The sequence below is a fragment of the Moschus berezovskii genome, chromosome 20, assembly GCF_049115385.1.
Source record: "Moschus berezovskii isolate FMDL1 chromosome 20, NW_MosBer_1.0, whole genome shotgun sequence".
Lineage (NCBI taxonomy): Eukaryota > Metazoa > Chordata > Mammalia > Artiodactyla > Moschidae > Moschus > Moschus berezovskii.
Window position 1 is genome coordinate 35,409,517 of NC_142479.1, and position 22,562 is coordinate 35,432,078.

The following is a 22,562-nucleotide window of genomic DNA, read 5'->3' on the forward strand; positions in this document are numbered from 1 at the left end:
GTGTTTGGGTCATTCACAACGAAATTTGTCCTGCTGGAGGTAAAGAAGGGTGAAAAATTCAGGACTTAAGTTTAGCTCAAATAAGAATATTCCAGATCAGGGAAATCTAGGTTGGTAAAGACTGGCCTGACCCTTGGGTCTCCGCTTTCTACCTACACGTGACCTAATTCCTGCAACCACCCGGCTGTCGCAATTCCCCGGGGATCCGCCCCTGGGCGGAGCTGACTGCTGGAGGCTGCCAGAAAACCCGCGAAGGGAGCGGAGTGTAAATCCGATTCCGCGTTTTGTCTCCGTTCCTCCCCCCGCAGTGCGTTCGCATCCTATTAGGCGACGTCACCGGGCCGCGGGCCAATGGGCGGGCAGGACAACACGGCATGGAGCAGCTCCACATGGACACCCCGCGCCGCCAGCCCTGTGTTTAAAGGGCCAGTGTCTATCAGGGTCACATTCGCGGCTGCGGATGGGGCCACTGTGTGGAGCGTGGGACGCTGAGAGGGAAATTCTACAGTTGTGCACTATCTGCTGTTTACTTTTCACCACCCTCCTTTTAAAACTGAGTCTATTTCCTTCGTTTCTCTAGACTCTCGTCTTTGTCCACGCGCGTCTGATGCGGGTGGAGAGTCCGACTGTGTCTCCCCAGAGGCCGCCCTTTGCCCTGGGGCCGGGCTCAGGGCAGTTACGACTTAGGCGTCCACAGCCCAGGCCAAGGGGGTGTGGCGCAAATCGGGAACAACAACGTGGAGGGCGGAAGCCCGGCCCTCGCAATGGCTTGACTACTGAGGCCGCGGGGCGGGGCCCCTCCGCCAAGCCACAACCGCGCTCGCCCCTAGGGCGGGACCCGGGTTGTCAGTGCCTACGGTGGCTTCTTGTGTTAGTTTGGGGCCGCCTGGGGTTACAGTTAACAAGTTAGACCTTTGAGGTCAGCCCAGGTGGCTCAGTGGTAAAAAACCCACCTGCCAATGCAGGAGACCCGAGTTGAATCCCTGAGTGAGGAAAGATTCCCTGGAGTGGAGAAGGGATTGGCAACCCTCCTCAGTATTCTTGTCTGGGAAATCCCATTGACCAAAGAGCCTGGTGGCTCAAAATACCCCAATTCTCTCATTTTGCAGTTAAGGAAACTGAGGTCCAGAGATGAGAAAGTACTTGTCTAAGGCCACTCAGTAGTCCAGTTGCTCTTTGCCGGGTAGGAGGAGCATTTATCCCCAGACCTCACAGATGACTCTTCTAAAGACAGTTCTGGGCCAGGACCCCCAATTAGAAAACTGATGGAGGAGTATCAAACTGCTCACGTGGGAAAGGGGAGTCTGGCCACTTAACACTGCTAGACGCATATAAAGTTGGTACAGATGATGCTTGCTAGCTTCGTGCCTTTCCTTTGAGGGCATAATGCATCCCAAGGAAAGAAAGTCTGCACAGACTCTGGAAATTGAGAACCTAGTGAACAGGAGGAAAGGGGTTGTTTGCCAGCACCAGTTTACAGAAGGCTCTTGTCTTTCCAGTTATTGCCCCAGCATCTGTAGCTGAGCAGAGAGAGGCCATTACACACAAGTGACTGGGTGACACTGGCTTTATTTATGATGAAGTTGAAAAGCAACAGGGGATCAGAGCATTAAAGAACAGTCAAGTTCTTCTTTGCAGGATGAATGCTTCTTTCCTTGGAAGGTTTGATCAGTGCTGGTCCCAACATTGCTTCTTTTAAGGTATCTGCCACCTAAGACTGTGTGTATGTATGCGCGTGTTGCACACATGCTCAGTTGCTTCAGTCACGTCCGACTCTTTGCGACCCCATAGACTGTAGCCTGCCAGTCTCCTCTATCCATGACTCTCCAGGCAAGAATACTGGAGTGGTTGCCATGCCCTCCAGGGGATCTTCCCGACCCAGGGATCGAACCCAAGTCAGGCTGATTCTTCACCCACTGGGTGTGTGTGTATACATATATATAGGCTTCCCAGGTGGCTCAGTTCTGGCCTAGAGAATCTCATGGAGAAGCCTAGTGGGCTTCCATGAGGGTGCAAAGTCAGACACAACTGAAGCGACTTAGCACGGATGCATGTATATGTATACATGAAATAGCCTAAGTGACTTGAGATAATGTTGTTGGCCAAGCTCTCATTTTGTTAGGGGCTAGCACTGTACCATTCTACCCAGTGGCCTGGGATGCTCCAACTGTACCCTTTTGCCTTCCTCAGTGGTCATGACATTCTTACAGCCCTGAAGTCTCTTCTGGCGGCTTAAGTCAAATTCTTCTGACTCATCAGGGACCCAGCTCTGTCACATCACAAAGGCAACCCTCTGAAAAGTAGTGTTCTGAAGACAGCTTTGCCTTCAGGGGTGGGGAAGCAGGAGGTAAAAGTGGGGTGAACATAGAATTCAAATGCCAATCTCTCCTTTGTCCCCAATAACCCATCTGGTCCGGAGATTAGTGGAGATGCTCACTGTTTAAAACAAACAGCCTTCCTGGCTTCACATGATCATCTGTTTATTTGGGTCATGTGGGGACAGCAGCCAGGGGATGTTAGGCAAAAGCAAGGGTTTAGAAAGGAGGCTTTTCCTGGGCTTGTTGCTGCCTGTGGGCGCCTGAAAACGGCCCGAGTTTCTCATCAACCAAGGTTACTCTAGTTGGGGAATGGACAGGGCAGGTGAGAGATACCATTTAGGTAGTAAGGGGGAGGGTAAAAAGAGAGGAATGAATAGGGCTGTTTAATGTTTTAGCCCAACTTCCTGTTGCAAAAGGGTGGAACTCAGGTAGAAGCTGGCCATTGTTGTATTCATTCAGGGGGAAAAGTCTTTTTGATGTTTCAGCAGAAAGGTTAGCATGTTTTGGGTGTAAGCCAAAGCCCAGCCATTTCCAAAAAGTTGTTCCTAAATGGCTTCCAGTGCTTAGTATCTTCAGGGCAGGAGGAAACCTGGCCCATCCATCACTGTGTAATTCTCATGAGAGGATTTCTGTTTCCACTCTTCCTCCTGAAGTCTTTTGCACCCCAGTGCCCAGTTTGGCCCCCTTGATTTTTCTCTTTTGGCCATGCTGCTCAGCTTGCGGGTTCTTAAGTTCCTCAACCAGGGATCAAACCTGGGTCCGTGACAGTGAAAGTGCCAGCCCTTACCACTGACGTGCATGCATGCTAAGTCATTTCAGTCGTGTCTGACTCTGCAACCCCATGGACTGTAGCCCGCCAGGCTCCTCTGTCCATGGGATGGATTCTCCTGGCAAGAATACTGGAGTGGATTGCCATGTCCTCTTCCAGGGGATCTTCCCAACCCAGGAACTGAACTCGTGTCTTGTGTCTCTTGCATTGGCAGTAGATTCTTTATCACTAGCACCACCTGAGAAGCCCCCTTACCACTGGACCACCAGGGAATTCCCAACCCCCTCCATTTTTTAGTATGTGGAGCTCGTGACATTCCCTAATGAGACAGTCTCTGATCACCCCACCATTCATCCCAACAAAGTTCTACATATATATACAAATCTAAGATACAGATTTGATACTGATATACACATATCTAAGAGCTATGAAGATCAGTTCTCTGACCCTACAAAGCAGAAAAGTAATAAGATAGGGGAAAAGGTGTGAAGCCAAATTACAAGTATACCAGGTCCCAAGTCACACATGCCCTATAACCCTTCAGGCCTGACTTCTCAAACTATGCACATCATCTTAGGAGAGCTTTTCACCTACTACAGTTAAAACAAGAGCAAAGGGAGAAAGTCAGCTGTGCAATGAAGAGGGAAAGACAAAAGACTAAGTACACTCCGGGACACACTGCAAGATGTTCACAGATCCTGCGTGTGCCAGACACTGGGCTCTCCTTGTAGCCAAGGCCAGGGGACCTTTGGTAAGCCAGAGTGGGATAAAAGGTCACAGAGTTGAACTCAATCCCACAGTGATACATGGAAAAAGTAAAGCTTTGCTCTTTCCCACCATGCTGGATGTAGCACAAGAGATCCTAGGACCATAAAAGCATCTGTGAGGGTACTGATCTACCTATTTTAGAAAGTTAGGTTCCCAGATAATCCTATTTTTCTAATAAGTGAATTACGTGGATTTAAGGCTGGGTTAGCAAACTGAACCTGATCTGACAAGATCAGTCTGAATGATGATGAGCAGGATTCCAAATTACTTCCTTAGAGGTGTATCCTATAGGGCATGCATTCAATTGCAGTAAAGTGGGCTCCCCAGAGCTGGAAGTTTTCACCTAAGTCCTCATCTGCCTTCCTCTACTCCTGGTGAGCTGTCAAAGGACCTCACCTAAACCTAAGAAACAGACACAGTCAAGTTCAACCTTCCCGTTCACCGACTTCCTCTTCATTGGGTCACATGATGTCAGAGCTAGGAGAGTTGCGATCACCTAAATCAATCTCCCCAGTGGTGTTTTATCCTAGGTCACAATGCTGCTTAGTGTCAGCTGGGGTGAAGAGTGGCTTGGTTCTCCTCTATGTGGGACAGCCCAGCATAGGGAAGAGGGTCCGAAAAACTCCCAGCAATGGCTGATGATGGGGAGCTGGCTGAAGACAGAAAGAATCATTGACTTTGCTTAGCAGGTGAGTGAGAAGGCAAGGAGAGAATTAAAGGTAGGATCCAGGGGCTCAGATGACCTCCGGGGACGCTGTAACTGCCTCAGGCTGCTCTGAGGAATGAAGAGCTAGCCTGGGTTGACAGCCATTCCTCGCTGGTGCTGTCTGGCCTGAAAAGGTGACTGGGGGAAAGGGGCAGATTTTTATCCAGGCAGCCGCCCTGGGTGTGGACACTGAGTAATAAGGAAAGATATGCAGTTCAGAAGCAAATAGGGAGGAGCCACACACACTGAGCTTTTCTGAGAAACCAAAGCGGCTGGCAAGCAAGCTATGCCACTAGAGAGATGGGGGCTGTGGATGACTAGGGAAGGAGGAAGCTGATCAGAGTGGAAAGACAGATGGGAAAGGTCGAGGACTTCGGTTACTCCTTTGAAGCAAGAGAAAAAGAGGCGGCTTCATGACAGTAAGTTAATTCAGGTCATGGGAGTGAGACTGGGCAAAGTTATTAGTAAAGACAAGCGGAGTTTTTGCCAAGTGAGTCAAGAGCCAGCTGGACCCGAAGGCTCCTCCCAGGGCAGAGGGGCTGGAATGCAATCAGCGCCCCACACAAAGGACTCTAGGTCCCAGCCAATCCCAGCTCACAGGTAAAAGCAAGGCTGCAGATCAAGTCTTTAAAACCCAAGGTATCAGCTGCCTGTAATAGTGACTGGTGGCCCTCAAGCCAGAAGAGGGTGTGAGGCCTGCAGCAGAGGCCTCTTACTGGCTGGACCACCCTGATCCAGGGTGCAGCTCCATGCCCACAATAGGATTTCTTACCAAGGCACCAGGGCCCATCAGGAGAGTCTACATGGGGCAGTGCTGGGGACATCCTACACTCTCCAGGAGCCATGTTCCAGCCAGTGACTCCTCTCACTTCGAGGCTGGAGGCTGGGATAGGACAGACTCAACCTCTTCCCCGGCCCCTAGCCCGCTTGAGTCCCGGTGCCCATCAGACACCTCACACGGCAGACAGGGCTAGAGCTCACCAGCCATCTCTCAGAAGAGTTACTCTGTGGTAACTAAACCATTCACTAAACAGTTAGGTCCTTAAAACTTCCACCACACACCAACATAAACACAAGTGTTAAATGCAAAACACAATGTCAAAGGAGCCATAATAAAATATAGGCAAACATTTTTTGGCTCCAAGGGTGGTGAAAAAGGTATCTACCCATAAAGGCAAAGAGAATATGAAAGGAACAGTTTGACACATTTGATTATATAAACTTTTTAAAAGCTCCTTGACTGTAAAAACATAACCACTGTAAACAAAAGGAAAAGGAAAATGACAAAATGGAGGAAGATACTGGCAAGCAATGTCAAAAACAACATGAACACTTGGATAGAAAAGAGAACACATGACATAATTTAAATTCATAAAATGAAAACTATATGAACATAAATACATACATGAGGGTGTTTGGCCTTGCAAATACCATAATAAAACTAAAACAATGAAAATATTCTTGCTGATTAGTTGATAAAGGATTTTTAAAAATTAGCCTTCTGGTGCTACCAAATGTGTGGCAAAGACAAGCACTTGTGGAAATGGTAAAGGAGAACAGCTTTTTCAGTGAGCAAATTGGTAATATACGGAAAAGCCTTTAAAAGCACATTATCTCTTCTGCTTCGGTAATTCTTACACAAGTTTATCCTAAAGCAGGAAGAAAACACACAAACATTTCTGTGCAGAGATATTCACTAAAGCATTATGTACAAAAGTGAAAACCAGAAAATCTCAATTTCTGATAAGGAACAACTGGTTTCATGAAGTGCCGCTCACAATACGGCATGTGAGGAAAACAGAATATAAACCAAAGTATTACTGGTGCTTGTCTTCGGGCAGTGCAACCTCTGGTAACTATTATTTTCACAAGTTTTATGACACACAGGTTAATTTTATAACCAGAAAAAAGTTATCACAACATATTGCTGAATGAAAACATTTTATAAAACAGTAACACAGACCGTTGATTCCACATTTGCTGTTTAAAAATATATATGTATATAAAAATATTAAGATAACAAAATGTAAAACAACTCCATTTGAGTAGTGGAATTGTAAACTTTTATGCCTTCTTTTCTAAATATCTTCTAATGAAAACGTCGCTTTTGTAAAATGAAATTACGTTAAAGGGGGAAAGTTCTGGCGTGCTTGACCAGGAAGAGCCTCACATGAGTCTTGATCTCAACTAACTTGACCTGGGACACTGGGTCTACTTCCCATCCTAGTTTTTCTTCTTGTTTCTTCACTCCTTTCCCCAACCCCTCCTGAACCTGCTTTTCCTGCGGCTTAATTCTGAAACCCCCCAGAAACGGCTCAGGCCACCCTCACAGTCCAGGTGAGAGACACAGAAGGGCACTAAGACGGTGGCACCAGGGTTGGAGGAGGAGGCTGGGCTGCAATTGGGAGGATCTTTCTCAGGTGTAAGATTTTTAAACCCTCGTGGTGAAGGAGAAGGAAGAGCAGAGATTTCTATTCTGGACAGCCAGCTGGATGTGGTAGAGAATATTGGAGACGCAGGTGCAGATCAGTTGAGTTAGCACAGCCATGGTCCCAGGGGTGATGTCCGACAGGACGTGAGGCATGTGGAAGGTGAAAGTTCAGGGAAGGCCTAGATTTGTGTGTGAAGAATGCAGGAATGAGCAGCATAAAGTCATGGAGTAGATAAGGTTGGCCACGAGTGAGAGAAAAGCACAAACCAGGCCCATGGCTACTAGAATCTTCAGGATTCTCCCTGTTAAGAGGTGAGGAGAACTCTTTAAAGAGGTGGGGAGGCAGCAACGAGACGTCAGTGGCTGAAATAAACGAGTTAGGAGAGTGGAGGCAGCAAGTATTTAGGTAAGTTCTACCACTTGGCGGTAGAAGAGGCCATAAACTGATGGTCAAACAGGTTTCTGTAAAATACTGAATTCTCTGTCAAGATTTACCATCAAGTAAACTTCTCATACATCTGGATTTCCGGCTTTCCTCAAGAAATAAGAAGATCCAACATCACTGGGCAGCTACTTCTGCACGGCAGTAACCAGCAGGCATCGAACACAAGTTACTTGATAGCAACTGTGCTTCACTGGTGGGAGTGGGCGCTCCTGCCCTTCTTGTCTGGCCCCTGGGGTGGAAGATGAGGAAATACTTCCCTTTGTGAATGAAAGTGTCCATTAATAAAACAGAGGCCAGTGTTTGCTCCAGAAGCCCCGCATCTGGCCCCCTGAAGCGGGGAGACAAAGAGACTTCAATTAGGGATCCTGACCAGACTGGGAATGCCCACTTCCCAGCAAGAGACATGGAGCCACTGGAATCACACATGTAGTGGGGCAGGTTACCCACTGTCCCAGACTCGGCAGTGCTCGCAAGGGCAGCTTCCCCTGGGGGCGGGCTGGCTGCTGGAGCCGGCCAAGGCTCCCCCAGCTGGGAATTCCCTGGCTCCGCTTCCTCCACTCTCAGCCGCACTCCTTGAATTCCCACCAGATGGCAGGCAGCCTTTCCTTTTCTCCAGATTCACACAGTCCATTCCCTTACCTGAGGAAGACGACTTGCTATTTTTTATGATGACTGTTACCCTTCTGTAGCAAGATCTGAAAGTCTATCAGTTTTGCTTTCCTAAGTGAAATATTTGATGCTGCCTAAAATATAAAAAAAAAAAGTCCTTCTTCCCCTTATTATACAATTATGCATTGTCAAAGAGTCACTCCCTAATTATCAGCTATTTTACATTGAATCCGATCCAGTGTGTGCTTGCACTAGGCTGTGGTTTCACTATCGACTTAATTATCTGTACTACTGCCAAATACAAAATTCTACAAAGATTTGGTAGTGTAAGTTAAGAACTAATTATAAGCAATTTCATTTTATTAAAGCTTGTTCGTTGATCAAAGGCTGGAGAATAACATGACTTTCAAATGCTCAATGGCAGAGTTGGTTAGGACTTGATTTTCTCTTCCCTGTGTTGTATCGTTGAAGCTTCCTTCCCTAGAGATGGGTCCACGGAGCCCAGGAGTCCGTTTCCATCCTAAGTGTAGCACTTGTGACGAACCTTGAGATTGGTATGAAATCCCTGTCTCCTATCTCTGGACCTGAGGTCAAGACCCTGTAAACAACCTTAGGGCAAGTCATTTAAGGCATTTCTGAGCTGCCACTTCTTTACGCAACCACACAGGGACTCCACGCTTCTTTGCAGGGTTATTAAGTCAGACAATTGACACAGAGGACTGATAATCAGTATTGCTTCCCTGTTTATCCTCCCACTACACAGAAGTTTGGATTTCTGCTCTCAGGCAGAGTGGCAGTCTATACTTGCACTGACACACTTGAGGTCCTGGCTTTTTCACCTGAGTCTCTTGACAGAAGATGTTCTGACCAGAAACTGAAAACTCAAGAGAGACTAAGAAGCAATGAGCCTACGCCTTGTTTATGGACTCTTCCAAGGGGCTTTAGTATTCCTCTCACTTAACTGCTGTTATGACTCTTGGAAGTGAGAATCCAGCACCTTTTGTATGATGAAGTCAAGCCTCAGTGAGAATGACTGATCCTGTAAGTGGAGCTGGAATGTAGACTCGGGTCTGATGAAGTCTGTGCCCTTCTCTGTTTTCCACGCCCTTGCACTTTCTGGCCCACTCTGCCTTATCTCAGTTCCTTGGCTCCTAATCAGCACCTATGATCCCCCGCTTCCCTGAAGAGAGCCTGGAGTCCCCAATGGTTCTGCCGGGGCGGAGAAAAGGCTGTGCCTCAGAGAGCATTCAGAGGTGCGAGGCCTTCAGTCATAACATGGTCCCCTGGAGTAAAAGCAAAGCCTCCAAAAGGCAGCATTAGCCGTTCCAACCAGCAATTAAAAAAAATAAACTGCTGTTTTAGTCATTTGAGTGAGTCATAGCAGAGGATCTGAATGTCTTTGCAGAGCAGAGCAGGAACCACTGCTGGCAGGGTGAGCCCCCCGCAGGGTTCCTTAATACGGTGCTGGCACAAGCACGAGAGGTCTGTACCCGGGAGAACGAGAAGGTTCAAGACCATCAACGCCCTGCTCCAGGAGGCAGAGGCCAATCCATCCTCACTAGTAATCCTCCTCTGGGTTTTTATTGGGCTTAATGCCCATTCAGCAAACTGATTCTCCTGAGCGCCAACTTCTCCAAGAGATGTGGCTGTGAAAGTGTTGCACCTTTGAGACTTTCCTTCTCTCAGAGCACGCCTTAGCAATGCTGGAAGCAGCTTCTTTCCTAAGGCTCTATTATTCTTCCTGTGACAAAAAAATAGTAGCTCTGGAAAAAGTTAATATGTAAAATCATGAAACGTCCCCTCCAGCACCCCCATTAACTATAGACCAATAAAAAGTTGATCCACAGGACTAGCACAGCCTGGGTCTATTTTAGAGCAGGACAGGTGGAAAGAAAAAAAATTTTTTAATCATCTGGGACCATAAAGAAACATAAAAAGGTTGAAAACTTATGCCCAGACCACAAGATGGTGAGTTTTCCCTTCTTTCTTTCATCTCTGTAAGTTTTTTAACGTAAAAACGTACTTGCTTACATAAAAATATTTATCTGAGTAGTGACTGGATATTTCAAGAAAATACCAAGGACACAATTTTATCCACGCCCACCGTGAAGCTGATAAAAAAGCCAAATACGCCCTCGTGTGGCCGCAGCGGAAAACACCTGGGTTTAAGTAAGAAGGAGGGGCTTCTTTCAGGAGGCCTAGAATTTTCTAAAGGCCGTCGCATCTTTTCCACCCCTTGCAATTTTACTACACGTCAGAGCTTAGAAGCTGGTGTACTCATATGGTAAGCTTTGACAGGTTTCATGTTTTTAAAAATACATACTAAAATTTTAAGTATATATCACCCACACACTCCCTTAAGATTAGCTGAAACTCCACCACAGAGACACCAACCCTGCGAGGACAAGCAGTGATGCTCTGGTGTGTGAATAGCTGGTCAGGGATGTGGGGAGGAGGAACCCACTGCTGGAAGCAAAGCAGATTCCAAAGAACAAAAGCAGCTTATTCCCCTCCTTGGAAAACAAGTCCTGCTTCTGTTCCCACTTTGGTTATCAAGAGATCAGATGCCCAGGCCAGGGACCAGAACAGAATTTAAGATAAGACCACAAAGACTGAATTTCATACCAATCCATCAACACGAACTTGACCTCCAGACACTTAGGCAGTTATCACTCAACATTATGACACACAGGTCAGTAATCTATTTCTTAAAAAAAAAAAAAAAATTTCACCTTCCCCTTTTATCAGAGGTATAGGCTACCCCATATCACACAATTATAAAGTATATGCATAAGTGAAAGGATTTTTAAATGTCTTTTAAAAATGTTTCAATGGTCTCTCATTAGATGGAAATAAACTATTCTTCTCAGAGAAGGAACTGAAGACACACAAATGCAAAAATGGCACTTACTCACAGTTCTAGCAGTGGAAGGTTCTGTCGTCACATGCTTCTTAAATTCTAAGAGCATTAGCTTAAACTATAAAACATCTTTCACTGCACCAAGCCTCAAACCTGAGGCACCAAACATACACAGACATAAGACACCTCTTTTGTGCTTCCAGGTCCACAGAGGATTCTCCGGGAATCTCTAAGTACTAGACTTAACAAAGGCTAATACTGTGGCTGAAATACATTGTGAACAAGTGAGGAGTATAAATAACACACTCCTATGACCACACGGAGGAAGAAAGCATAACATGAATATACAGAATGAACACAACCAAAGTTGAACCCACACACTCACACATTCCATCTACACAGACAGATTAGTGACTAAAAGGAAACACTGAAATACCAACAGTGGGTATGCTCCTGAAGGTTGAGACAAGGGGTGACTGAAGCCGTTTTCTCCTTTCATCTTTCCAAATCCTTAATGAATATGTACTACTCCTTCACAGTGAAACAAACATGCAAACAGTGACGGCTTTACTGAGTGAAGAGTTGTTACCTAACTCACTCATCCTAAAATTTGATCAAGATAGAAACTAGGTTTGGGTCCAGCATACGACTCCATGTGTCATGAGAGGTGAGGAGAGCAGGATGGTGTGGGTGGATGGAGGAGATGACTGGACCACTGGAATCCAAGGCCGTGTGCTGAATCTTGGACCCCGTGGGACCCTGGGCATTAAGTTTCCTTTTCCATAAGGCTAACCAGCATAGCGGTTCCTAATCCCCAGTGAGTCAGTACTCCTCTAAGCCCGGGACCCTTCTCTCCAGAAAAAAACCCAAACATGTCCACAGAGCTTTTGGAAATAACCCAGGAGACTCTGGGTTCTCCAGCGGTGACCAGCTTAGAACACTGGTCGGTTTGTATGTTCCCTTCCGAGCTCTGTCTCCACTGCCACGGGGAGGTACGATATGGTCCTACTTCCGTTTCCAGTATCTCTGCTGAGGGACTGGTCTAGCTGCTGCCAAAGTATGCCAAGGTCATCAGTTTTGAGCCGCAACCAACACCCACCTTTCAAAAGTGTAGCTTAACCACTCCGTCACAGTCTTCTTTGCAGACAGTGAGGAGCAATGGCACCGGACTCAAAAATTTCAGGATAAACAGAACCCTCGGCTGCTGGTGCAAAATCAAGCAGTGAGAGTCAAGCACAGCAGAGGGTAACTGAGACAGCAAGAAGACAGAAAAGAGACGCCTTCCCCAGAGGTTTTCCTGCTGAGCTCTGACGCCACAACTGGAAACATGCTTTAAGAACACAGTTACCCTGGCCTCAGGATTCTCCAGTGGTAACAGGTAAACACAGAAGGGATTACAAACGAATTCCTGTGCCAAAACCATCTTTGATTAGCGATAACTTATCTGCCAATAGATGAGACTTTCTTAAGCAACTTACTACATGTAAGTATATCTTGCTCCATTTCTCATTTCCATCACCAATCACTTATCCATTCAAAGCCAAGAGAGTATCCCAACCCCAGGATTCAAACAGGACTGACAGCTTTCAGTTCTGAATACTCTTATATTAGCTCCACTTCAAACGTCAAAACAAATTAAAAAAAAAATCCACACCAGTCACACTGCTACTAAACAGTTCTTTAAACAGGTCGGAGGCACAGGTATGGCTTCGTTCTGCTGCATCGCAGTTACATCTGGCAGTTTTGCTTACCTAATTCTCATTCTGAAAGAAGCAACATCCAAAACAGACAAGAGTCGAATGTGCCGATTGTCTCCGACGTTTCCAGGCGCTCCCTGATCAGGCCTTCTTCCTGGCATTACTGAGCTTTCTCTCCCTGACTCTCAAAAGGCTAGTTCCTTTCTCAGGACTGACACAGGGGTCATCAATCGTATGTACCCGAAGTTTTTAGTCTTGAAAGTGACTTTAGAGCTATCCACCCTGGTATACCACCTCCATGGGGTGGAGGGGGAGGAGGGCAGGGGGGAGAAAGTCAGCCCTTCTCAGGAAGCAACCAAGGCTGACGCAGAAGGCAGGATGCACTGTTAAGTTCTGACCAGGATCAGACTGCAAAAATAATCCTTTTGGCCTCAGAAAACCAGCCTGAAGCCAAGGTGATCAGCTTAGTGAAGTAGTGAAAGTCACTCAGTCGTGTTCGACTCTTGCGACCCCATGGACTGTAGCCCACAAGGTTCCTCTGTCCATGGGATTCTCCAGGCAAGAATACTGGAGTGGGTTGCCATTTCCTTCTCCGAAGGTGATCAGCTTAAGTCAGGTTTAAATTTCTTACGAGCTTACCGATGGCATTTTGTTGATGCTGATCACAATTCTTTCTCTGAACTACCATAATACAATGCCCTGTAATTTTTTTTTTTTTTAAAGGAGGCGGGTGTTTAAAAATGGACTCATTTGTTGTTTTTTTAAGACAATTCCACATAATGTTACCAGTGGGCTAACAATGGGATTCAGCTTGCCACTATGCTAGGCCACTCTTCAAAGCAAGCTGCTTTACAGAACTTTCCCAACTGTGTGAGAATTTTGGAGTTAACTAGCAACAAGCCTGAAAATTTGGTTACGTATATAAGTACAAAGCTGGTTCATCAAATCCCTGTTCTGGCCCTCAACCCAGTGCATTTCAACTAAGGCGTCATCCACCTCCTTCTTAACGTTTATCAGACACTTGAATAAGTAATGTCCAGCCACTCCCTGGAGATGGTTCCCTTTTTCAGACACTGGGCTGCTGAAGGGCTCAGGAGCCTCGTGGTCCTGGGCTCCATTACTGGAGCCTGTACAGCCTTCCAGAACCTCCACGTCCCCCTTTTCCTCACTCCTGCCATCCTCCGTGGGTTCTGGGTTTTCGTCCTGGGAAAGCGAGTCCTGGCCGGGGCCGTGGCCACCCGCAGGGGCAGACTGGCATTCCGGGGGAGCAGGGCGTGCCAGGGCCCCGTCCTGGCCGCCGCCAGGCCCTCCGGGTGGCGGCCTCTTCTCCCCCAGGGCCTCGAGCACGTTCTCGGGGGCCAGTGGCACTTCTCTCAGCTGTCTCACTCGGTCTCTCTTCCTCCTCCGCAAGTGAATCCACGAGTTTTCTATGGCCGTCAGGAAAAGGCTGATTTCCTCCTTTCCACAGGGAACTCGTTTATGCTGGACCTGTGTGGAGGAAAAACAATTTTACAGATTACTTTTCTCCTCTGAAAACTCCTTTAAAAAAAAGAAAAGAAAAAAGATTATTGTAAGTACTTCTTCAATGTGCTTATCAACCAGGTACCTTTAGATCAGTGAGGATTTTTTCAATCCATGTTGTCACAACCACGATGCCTTCCACTGTCTCAGGGCCCAGAGATGACGCTTTGAGGGCTAGTTCTTTCATCACAGACCCCAGGACTACAAACGTGATAGGCTTCCTTGGCTTCTCTAGTTTTCTTCGCTTACTGGGTGGTGACTGAAAGAAAAAGAGGGCACAGGAGAATAGTGGAAGGTCATCCAAATAATCAAATCTCATGCACTGTAATGAATGCAGCTGGGGGAATCTCCATGACCTTTGCTACCAACTGCAGAGCCCTAAAAAAGAACAAGGGCCTTTGGCATGTTTATTTTTAATACTTAAAACAACTGTGCCAAATGGGTTTACCATCTCCCCATTTTATAGATGGGAAAAACTAAGATACAGAGCAGCAATGGAATCCGCTTGAGGTCACATGGTTAGTATTTGTAAAGTTAAGATCTGAATCCCAAACCCAGGTACTTTCTGCCTGTGTTCTATCAGTATGTAACTTCTCTGGTTACTAAATGTCCTTGCCCCAAACAGGCCTGTGCAACTATTTCTTTCAAGGCAACTCAAGGACCCCAAGGGCACTGTGTTCCTTTCTATTAAAAAAAAAAAAATGCATGGTTTAAAATCACCACCATGGAGCCCGAGTTGATACTTGCTGAGGCTTGCTGAAGGAGAGCAGCTGGTGAGTGGCAGTTTGTGAGATCACATGCTGGGAACGACCAGGGCACCAGGATCGCACTGGCGGAAGAGGACGCTGAATCCAGGCACGTCAGGGCCAAGCCAGTGCCCACCTATGCACTGCCTCTTGGCTGGCAAGGGGACACTAGCACCCACGAGAATAGTGGATTTGAAAGCTGATTCCACATAACTCAAGACCGTCGTCTTTCTTTAAATTTCAAGCTTGGAAAGTGAATTACACTCTTACCACTAGAGGGACTCAAGTTCCATTTTATAAACCAAATCACACTGCTGTATTTAAAGCTTATTTCTTTCAAGTAAAAGGTTGCTTTTTTTTTTTTTTCCAGTTAGACCCTTAGCTAAGATCAGATAAATTATGGACACTTTAAGAGACTGACTTGTAGACAAATTTTATCAAAATTTGAAAAAGAATTTAAGCTAATTCTAAAGTTAGGATCAAAATGAGCAGGATTATAAGGCAGGCTCAATAAGAGACAATACCCAGTCAGCTCTGAAGATCTTTTCCTAAAAAGAAGCATTTGATAACTGTGTGGCTGTGAACTCCGACTGTGCCTGGAAACAGCGACAGAGCTCATAAATACACACACAGTGAGGTCCAGTGACTGGGTGAGGCCTTGTAGGAACTAACTAGCAACTCCCTACCGCCATACACGCAAGAAAATAGCCAGTTTATTCTATGCTAGAACACTTTTAGATGGTATTTCCTAGAAACAATCAACATTTTCTCTTTATACCAGATATTAACTAATAAAAAAGGGAAGTTAAAGAGTAGAAAATAAGCTCAGAAGAAAAGGACCAAAAACAAAGGGTGTGTGTATGAGTAAGAAACCTGCTCTTGAGAAATGAACAGCAGACTCTAAACCCTGAAGTCTGAACTTGCTCAATTAATGTTTCAGGCAAGATGAGACAAATTCATGTGGGCACCAAGACAGCAGCACTGTTATTACTCAATCGCCCAACGTAAGAAACACAATTTCTCCCGTTACTGAGAGCCTAAATTTTGCACTGAGGAGCTTGATATATGAATATTAAGCTGGGGGTGAAAAAAGATGGTGGTGTGTAGGAGGAGGATGGGAGACAAGAATCAAATTATTCTTTCCACTTCCTGACATCCAAAGCTGTTACCATGAAAAGGTCACTGTTGCAGGGCCATCCCCAACAGGACACCAGAGGTCATCTACAAATATGGCTGGAAGGATAGCGCCTCATCTCTTTGGACAGAGGTGGGAATCATTTGTGCTCACAAATTCCAACCAGCAACGTGAAGATATTGCTGTGTCTGTCATTTCCTGCAGTATTCTCCAAAAGTAAGAATGGGCTTTTCTAGAACTTAAAGGAGAGAAATGCACCCTCATCAAACTTAACAAGAGCTCTCTCAAGGACCCACTTTCCAAAACAGCAAAACAGACAGCTTGTTGCCTTGTTATACCAGAACAAAAATGAAAACTTCTCCATCTCATATGTGGCTCCTTTACTTTGCATTCTGGCTCCAATGTACCATAGATAAAGGTCAATCAACAAATCTGGTATTTCTGAAGATTTTTAGTGAACTGTTTTCACTCTCTCATACACACATTCTCAGGATTTAGTTTTACTCTTGGCCATGTCACACAGCTTAGAGATCTCAGTCCCCCAACCAGGGATTGAACCTGCACCTTTGGCAGTGAAAGCACAGATTCCTAACCATTGGACAACCAGGGAATTCCCTAGTTTTATTACAGAAACTTAGGTAAGCACTCAAGAGACAGATAATTAATACTTTAGAAACTCTAAAAGCTTTTAAATGATTAAAGATTAACTTAAGTCTGGCTTATAGCAATCATTCTTCATTCTTTCTTGCTCATACTGAAAATTCTCAGTAGGCAAGGCCAGAGTAAAATACAGGAGCGGGTCCTAATAAATTAATAGTTAAATTCAACCCCACAGGTTCAACAGCAGGTAATTTTATACCCTGTCACAACACTAGTAAATAGAAGCTGTTTTTCCCCAACTGAGATGATCTTAATTTGCTAATATGCTTTTAAATCTCAAACCACAAATATTTTCAATGAAGGGTGCTATACTCAAACTGTCATAGTTTAGAAGACAAAGTAACAATTTAACATTTTAAAGAATAATTTTAAAAAATCAATAACAGTTAATTCAGTTTAATGTAAAAAACTAGAAGGTGAATTTACAACTGATTTGGGGTTAGAAGATGAACTACTATATCACCCAGCTGAAATTACAATGTGAAAGAAGTTTGGTGGGGAGTTGTCAATTCTGCAGAGAACACAGGCTTTGTATCTTTTACACTGCAAGGATTCAATGAATAATCATCAATACGGAAGGAGCTTCAAGTGTTACCACACTGAAACCATGAATTGGACAAAAATAGTTCTTATATTTTTAAAAGATGCTTTACCTAGCAGAGCTGTCTTTTTTTTTTTCTTTTAAAATATTTATTTGGCTGCACATGTCTTAGTTGTAACATGCGAATTTTTAGTTACAGCATGTGGGATCTGATTCCCTGACCAGGGATCAAACCCAGGCCCCAAGCACTGGGAGCGCAGAGTCTTAAGAGCTGTCCTTAAATTGCTTAAATCTTCACTCTTCCTTTAATTTCTAGACCTTAGTGGTGCAACCAGTCAGAAGACTTTCAAATCAGGTGAAACCTGATACCAATCTGTATAGTATTTGCATGTTGCTGAAGCTCTGTTGTTAACTACGGCTAAGGTAGAACACAGATCTCCCTCATATCTGCAGGACAAGAAGAGGGTCATTCACTAAGATCTGAGGGTCATTCACTAAGATCTGCTAGGCACGAAGCCACAGCCTCCTCGATAAGACAGAGCAGCTTCCAGAATGGTCTTGAGGGGAAAGGCGTGCTCCTGCCCACCACATGGGGGTCTTCCCTGCTCTGCCAAATTCTGAATGGCTACTGCTCCAGGTCCTCCAGGAACAAGCCAAGTGTCTGTGAGCTGTTACTCAGCACAGGCTACTATTTATGGAAAAACAAAGCCAAGGGGCCAACACTGACACCTGGCTGGAATACACACAAGAAGTGAGCTGGGATGGACAGTCAGATCATCTTGTCTTTTTCATATGTTTATCAGCTCTGCTGCCATGAAGTGGACTAAGTATTTTGCTCTCTGAAAGTGTGGCTTCTTTATTAACAGCCCAGTGGCATTTCTGTTGTTATCTAATCTGACTGGTTGCTGTTTTTAAAATGTCCTGTAATCAGATGTAAAAACAATACAAAGTAAAAAAAATAAAAGGAAAAAAGTTTATGTAGAATGCTACCTATCTAAGAAAGTAGGTGGCTAAAACTGTGCATTTTCTTATATTAAAACAACCAACCCCACTAAAAACAATGGGAGGATAAATTAGAAAATCGTTTAAATAGTAACCCAAGGAGAAGAGGAATTGATTGGGTGAAAGAGACAAGAGAATGAAGCTAGACTTCTAACAGTATCCTTTTTGATATTTGATTTTGAAACCACGTATGAGTATCTTTGGAGAAGGAAATGGCAACCCACTCCAGTGTTCTTGCCTGGAGAATCCCAGGGACGGGGGAGCCTGGTGGGCTTCCGTCTATGGGGTCACACAGAGTCGGACACGACTGAAGTGACTCAGCAGCATGAGTATCTTTTACAATTACCAAACAAAACTAAATAGCACATACAAAAAAAGGCAATCTCTAAAAATACAAAGTAAAATGAAACACCTTTTGTAAATAAATACGAAAATAGTTACAGATGAAATAATACACTTTAGATTTGCTTTAGAATCATCAGGGCAGTTCAACATTACCGGGACGTCAAATACAGAGGCGGTGAGAAGGAATGGTGGGAGATGGTAAGACAATATATTTTACTGAGCACCTGCTATACATACCAGGCACCGCGTTACATACCTTTGATCCTCCAAACCTGACTCAGTAGGTACCATCAGTAACCCCAACTTACAGACGAAGAGACAAAAACTCAGAGAAGTAACCTGCTCAACCTAAAGACAGACAGTTTCCATACACTCTGCCAGTAGTTTTAGGGTAATCCACCATGCCATCGTTAAACAAAATACCAGAACAAACTACGTCAGAGCTAAGTTCATGCAGAATACAAATGACTGAAAGAGATAAATCCAGGGACTTCCCTGGTGGTCCAGCAGCTAAGGCTCTGTGCTGCCAATGCAGGGGGCCACGGTTCGATCACTGGTCGGGGAACTAGATCCCGCATGCAGCAACTAAAAGCCTGAATGCTGCAACTAAAGATCCTGCATACCGCAATTAAGACTAGCACAGACAAATAAAAATATATATATAAAGATAGGTCCAGAGAGATTTCTATGGGCTGCATGACTAAGAAGGCTTTATGCAGAAGCTGGAATTGAGCTGGGCTGCAGTGAAGGGAAGTCCACAGAAAGGATCAGACAGAGAAAGGGCTATGAGCAAAGGCTGTAATGACAGTCAGCAATGACCCTGGCATCAGAAGACTGTGTAACTTCTAATACCGTAGAAGGCAGCACAATCAGGAAAACAGGGAGTGATTAGGGTGGAAGGGAAATCAAAGACAGATTTGGGAGGAACAAAGAGCCACTGAGGAGCCATCCTTTCTTTGAAAGGAGAGCTCAGGATGAATCCAGGTGACCGTTACGTGAAAGGTGGCTGGGATGGGTTTATAGCAAGGTGCTGAGGAGCTGCGGAGTAGGTTATACCTGGTTAGGTTAGACTGGAACAAAGGGCAGTCCTTGGGCAGCACAGCGACTTCGAGCTTAGGCTGTGAAATCAGACTAAGCAAGGCTTCAACCTGACTTTTTAGAGTCTCCAATTTCGTCATCTGAAAAGTGGGGATAATACCACCCACTTGATTATTGTCAGGTTTGAATAAAATGACATAATGTGTGTGAAGCATTCACATCACAACAAAGACTATCTCTGGTGCTTGAAATCTACTATACCGATTAACGTTACGCTTGCAATGCTGTTCCTTAGTAGAAGTTCCACATCATATTCCTTTAAACACTCAACAAATACTCACTATGCATCAACTATGAGTCAGACATTGACAATTCCTCCTCCATGAAGTCCTCCCAGACCGAACTATTTTCTTTTCTGAATGCCCTAATTCTCCAACATTCTGGTTCCTACCATTCATTTCAGTACTCACTCATATAAACCTTTGTATCCATACTTCTCTTTCATAAAACTAATCACTGTAAACGATAGGAAATGGTATCTAATTTCTTTGGTATTATCACAATGAACATCACAATAAGAAAAGTAACAAGAGAAGGAGCCTTAGCTTTGGTTTTGCTAAACAGCTCAGATCCCGAACCATCACATCTGTTTTAGAGCATAATTTATAGTCTGGTATAGTACTGGTTTTCGAACCATGTCCCTTCCCCCTCTCCCTTTGCCACACTGAGCAGCTTATGGGATCTTAGTTCCCCAACAGGGGACTGAACCAGCACCTTCAGAGGTGAAAACGCAGAGTCCTAAACATTGGAGTGCCAGAGAATCCCCTGTAACCATGTCTTAACAGAAGAATCCTCTCAATAAATAAAATCAATACATAATACTGACAAAAGCAGATCAGAGATCTGCTGATGAGATCTCTAAAATGAGAGAGAGCCCTGAAGTACCAGCCTGATAGCTGTCTAAAAGTGTCATCCCCTGAGCACCTACACGGAATCCCTCCTCTATCTATATTGAGAACATGTGGACTAGGAAGCAGAGCACTGTCAGAAGAACTCCATTCTGACACTAACAAGGCTACCTAATTAATTTGACCTCTTCCCTCCATCTGTTCTTCAGAAAGTCCTCTAATTATGACTCCCTGGACAAGAAAGACCCAGGCTCAGAGGAAATATGTTGAACAGAGGCAGCTCATTTTTTAAAACCAGAGTTCCTGGGCAATGCTCAGACCAAGAGTACACACCATTTACTAGAGTCACATTATTTCCCCTTTTTCTTTTAACAAGTGTCAAACTTCTGAAAGCAAAGCAAAGCTAAAATAATGCCTTGAGTAATGCGAGAAGCTCGGACAAAGAGGCATTCTAAGTGGCTTGTTAAAATTCTGTAAGGAACAGTCCTTATGATATGCTTCCTTATATTTGTCATCAGTCGGAAATGAACAGACACAATTTTATCAACACTAGGACTCGTCTTTCGGCTGTTAAAATAAATCCAGACAAGAGCAATGGGCTTAGTGTGGGCACTTAAATCAGCAGCAAATTAGAATTTTTCAGCATTCAGCACCAACAGAAGCAAGCCAGTAGGCCTGAGATAAGTGAAAACAGAAGTTGCCATAGTAACTTGCACATTTACCCTAAAAAGGCGGGAATGGGGGTGGGGCGGGGAAGTAGGTCAATGTTTCTGCTTAACCAGCTCCAGTCCTTGGCTTCCTCTCCTCACCTAAAGCAGCATGCTCCTCCCTCCCTGCTATAGCTGACAGGAGCAAGAGGAGAGAATGAGGTGACCACTTCAAAAAGCAGGGGGTAGGGAGAGGTCCAGGCAGCAAGGAGAGCCAAGAGGACAGCCCACTGAAGCCCTCCCGAGTGCCCTGGGACTACCCCTGGGAAAGCAGCTGCTGATCGAGGGCACCAGTGCTAAGAAACTGTTGCTGGGTTACCGCAAATCAGAAATTGCCGTTTTCCCTGTAGCCGTTTAAGTGCACCTAATGGAGCACTTGGGAACGCATTATTAACAGCTTTGGGTTGGGGGCAGTGATGTGGAGGGATGAGTACTCTGGCATGGCAGAAGCCTGGGGCCCTTAGCAAGAGGCATTCTTTCATGGCTGAAACTATGAACAGGGCTCGAGGATTACCTAAAAGACAGGGAGGGAGGGAGGAAGGCTTAGCTGACTCCTTTTCAAAGTAAGTTGGTTTTACTACCACAGAAACACAGTGCTCTTTGATACTCTGATCTGAAATAGCTGTTAATCCAAGAAGGCAAGGGTGTCGCTGGTCCCTGAGATGGCCTGGAGGGTGCCAGAGCTCATTATCAGTTCTTCTGCCTGTGGTGCCAACAAGTGCGGAAACAGGTTCAACAGAAAGTGCTTGGAAACAGGTGCAGTTCCATTTTCCTGCAGCTGTTAGTGTCTGCACAGGGATAAGCTAGGGCATTACTAACGATTTTAACCATTTGGTGGGAAAGCCCGGGTATTCTTATTCTAGAGGATGACAGAAAGGATAATACCTCAGGGAGGTAAAAAAAAAACACAACCATCTTTGGTAATCAGTGAATATTTCAAACACTAACCTCTGGATACCCTACTGCATGGCAAAGAGGCAAGTCTGGGCTTCCATCAGACAGGCCATTCAGACTTGACTGGGAAAACTTATTTCAATCCAGCAGCACACCGAGCTGCAGAGTACAGGAAGGGAAGGCTCAGTGTCAAATCTGAACTCATGTATTCAGAAACATCTGCAAATGGTCCCCTCATACTTCCGAACATCTCTACTCCTCTGCTCTACCAGTCAAGGAAAGAGGCTCACAGATACGGCAATACTTAAGAGAGACTCTGGAGACAAAGCATGGCCAAGACCTTGGGAAAGAAGCACCCAGGACAAGCCTATGGTGTGGACAGGGGACCGGAGACAGTGCACAGGACAGGAATGAGGCCTCCACAAATACTGTGGGCAGCAATATTGCTCAGCAGCTCAAGCT

The 22,562-nt window shown here is 45.2% G+C and overlaps 1 protein-coding gene across 3 annotated transcripts in view; it reads right to left on the reverse strand.

Annotated features, from left to right (window-relative positions):
- Positions 1 to 1,545: 1,545 nt before the first annotated feature.
- METTL16 (methyltransferase 16, RNA N6-adenosine) overlaps positions 1,546 to 22,562 on the reverse strand; it is a 73,181-nt gene continuing 52,164 nt past the window's right edge. For 2 of the 3 annotated variants that reach the window (XM_055403539.2, XM_055403558.2), the window contains 2 exons: positions 14,210 to 14,383; positions 1,546 to 14,091 (listed from right to left, as the gene is read on the reverse strand). In XM_055403539.2, the coding sequence (XP_055259514.1) occupies positions 13,489 to 14,091; positions 14,210 to 14,383 (777 nt within the window). In that variant the 3' untranslated portion in view covers positions 1,546 to 13,488. The remainder of the gene's footprint in view (positions 14,092 to 14,209; positions 14,384 to 22,562) is intronic. The other variant, XM_055403531.2, reaches the window with a different exon arrangement.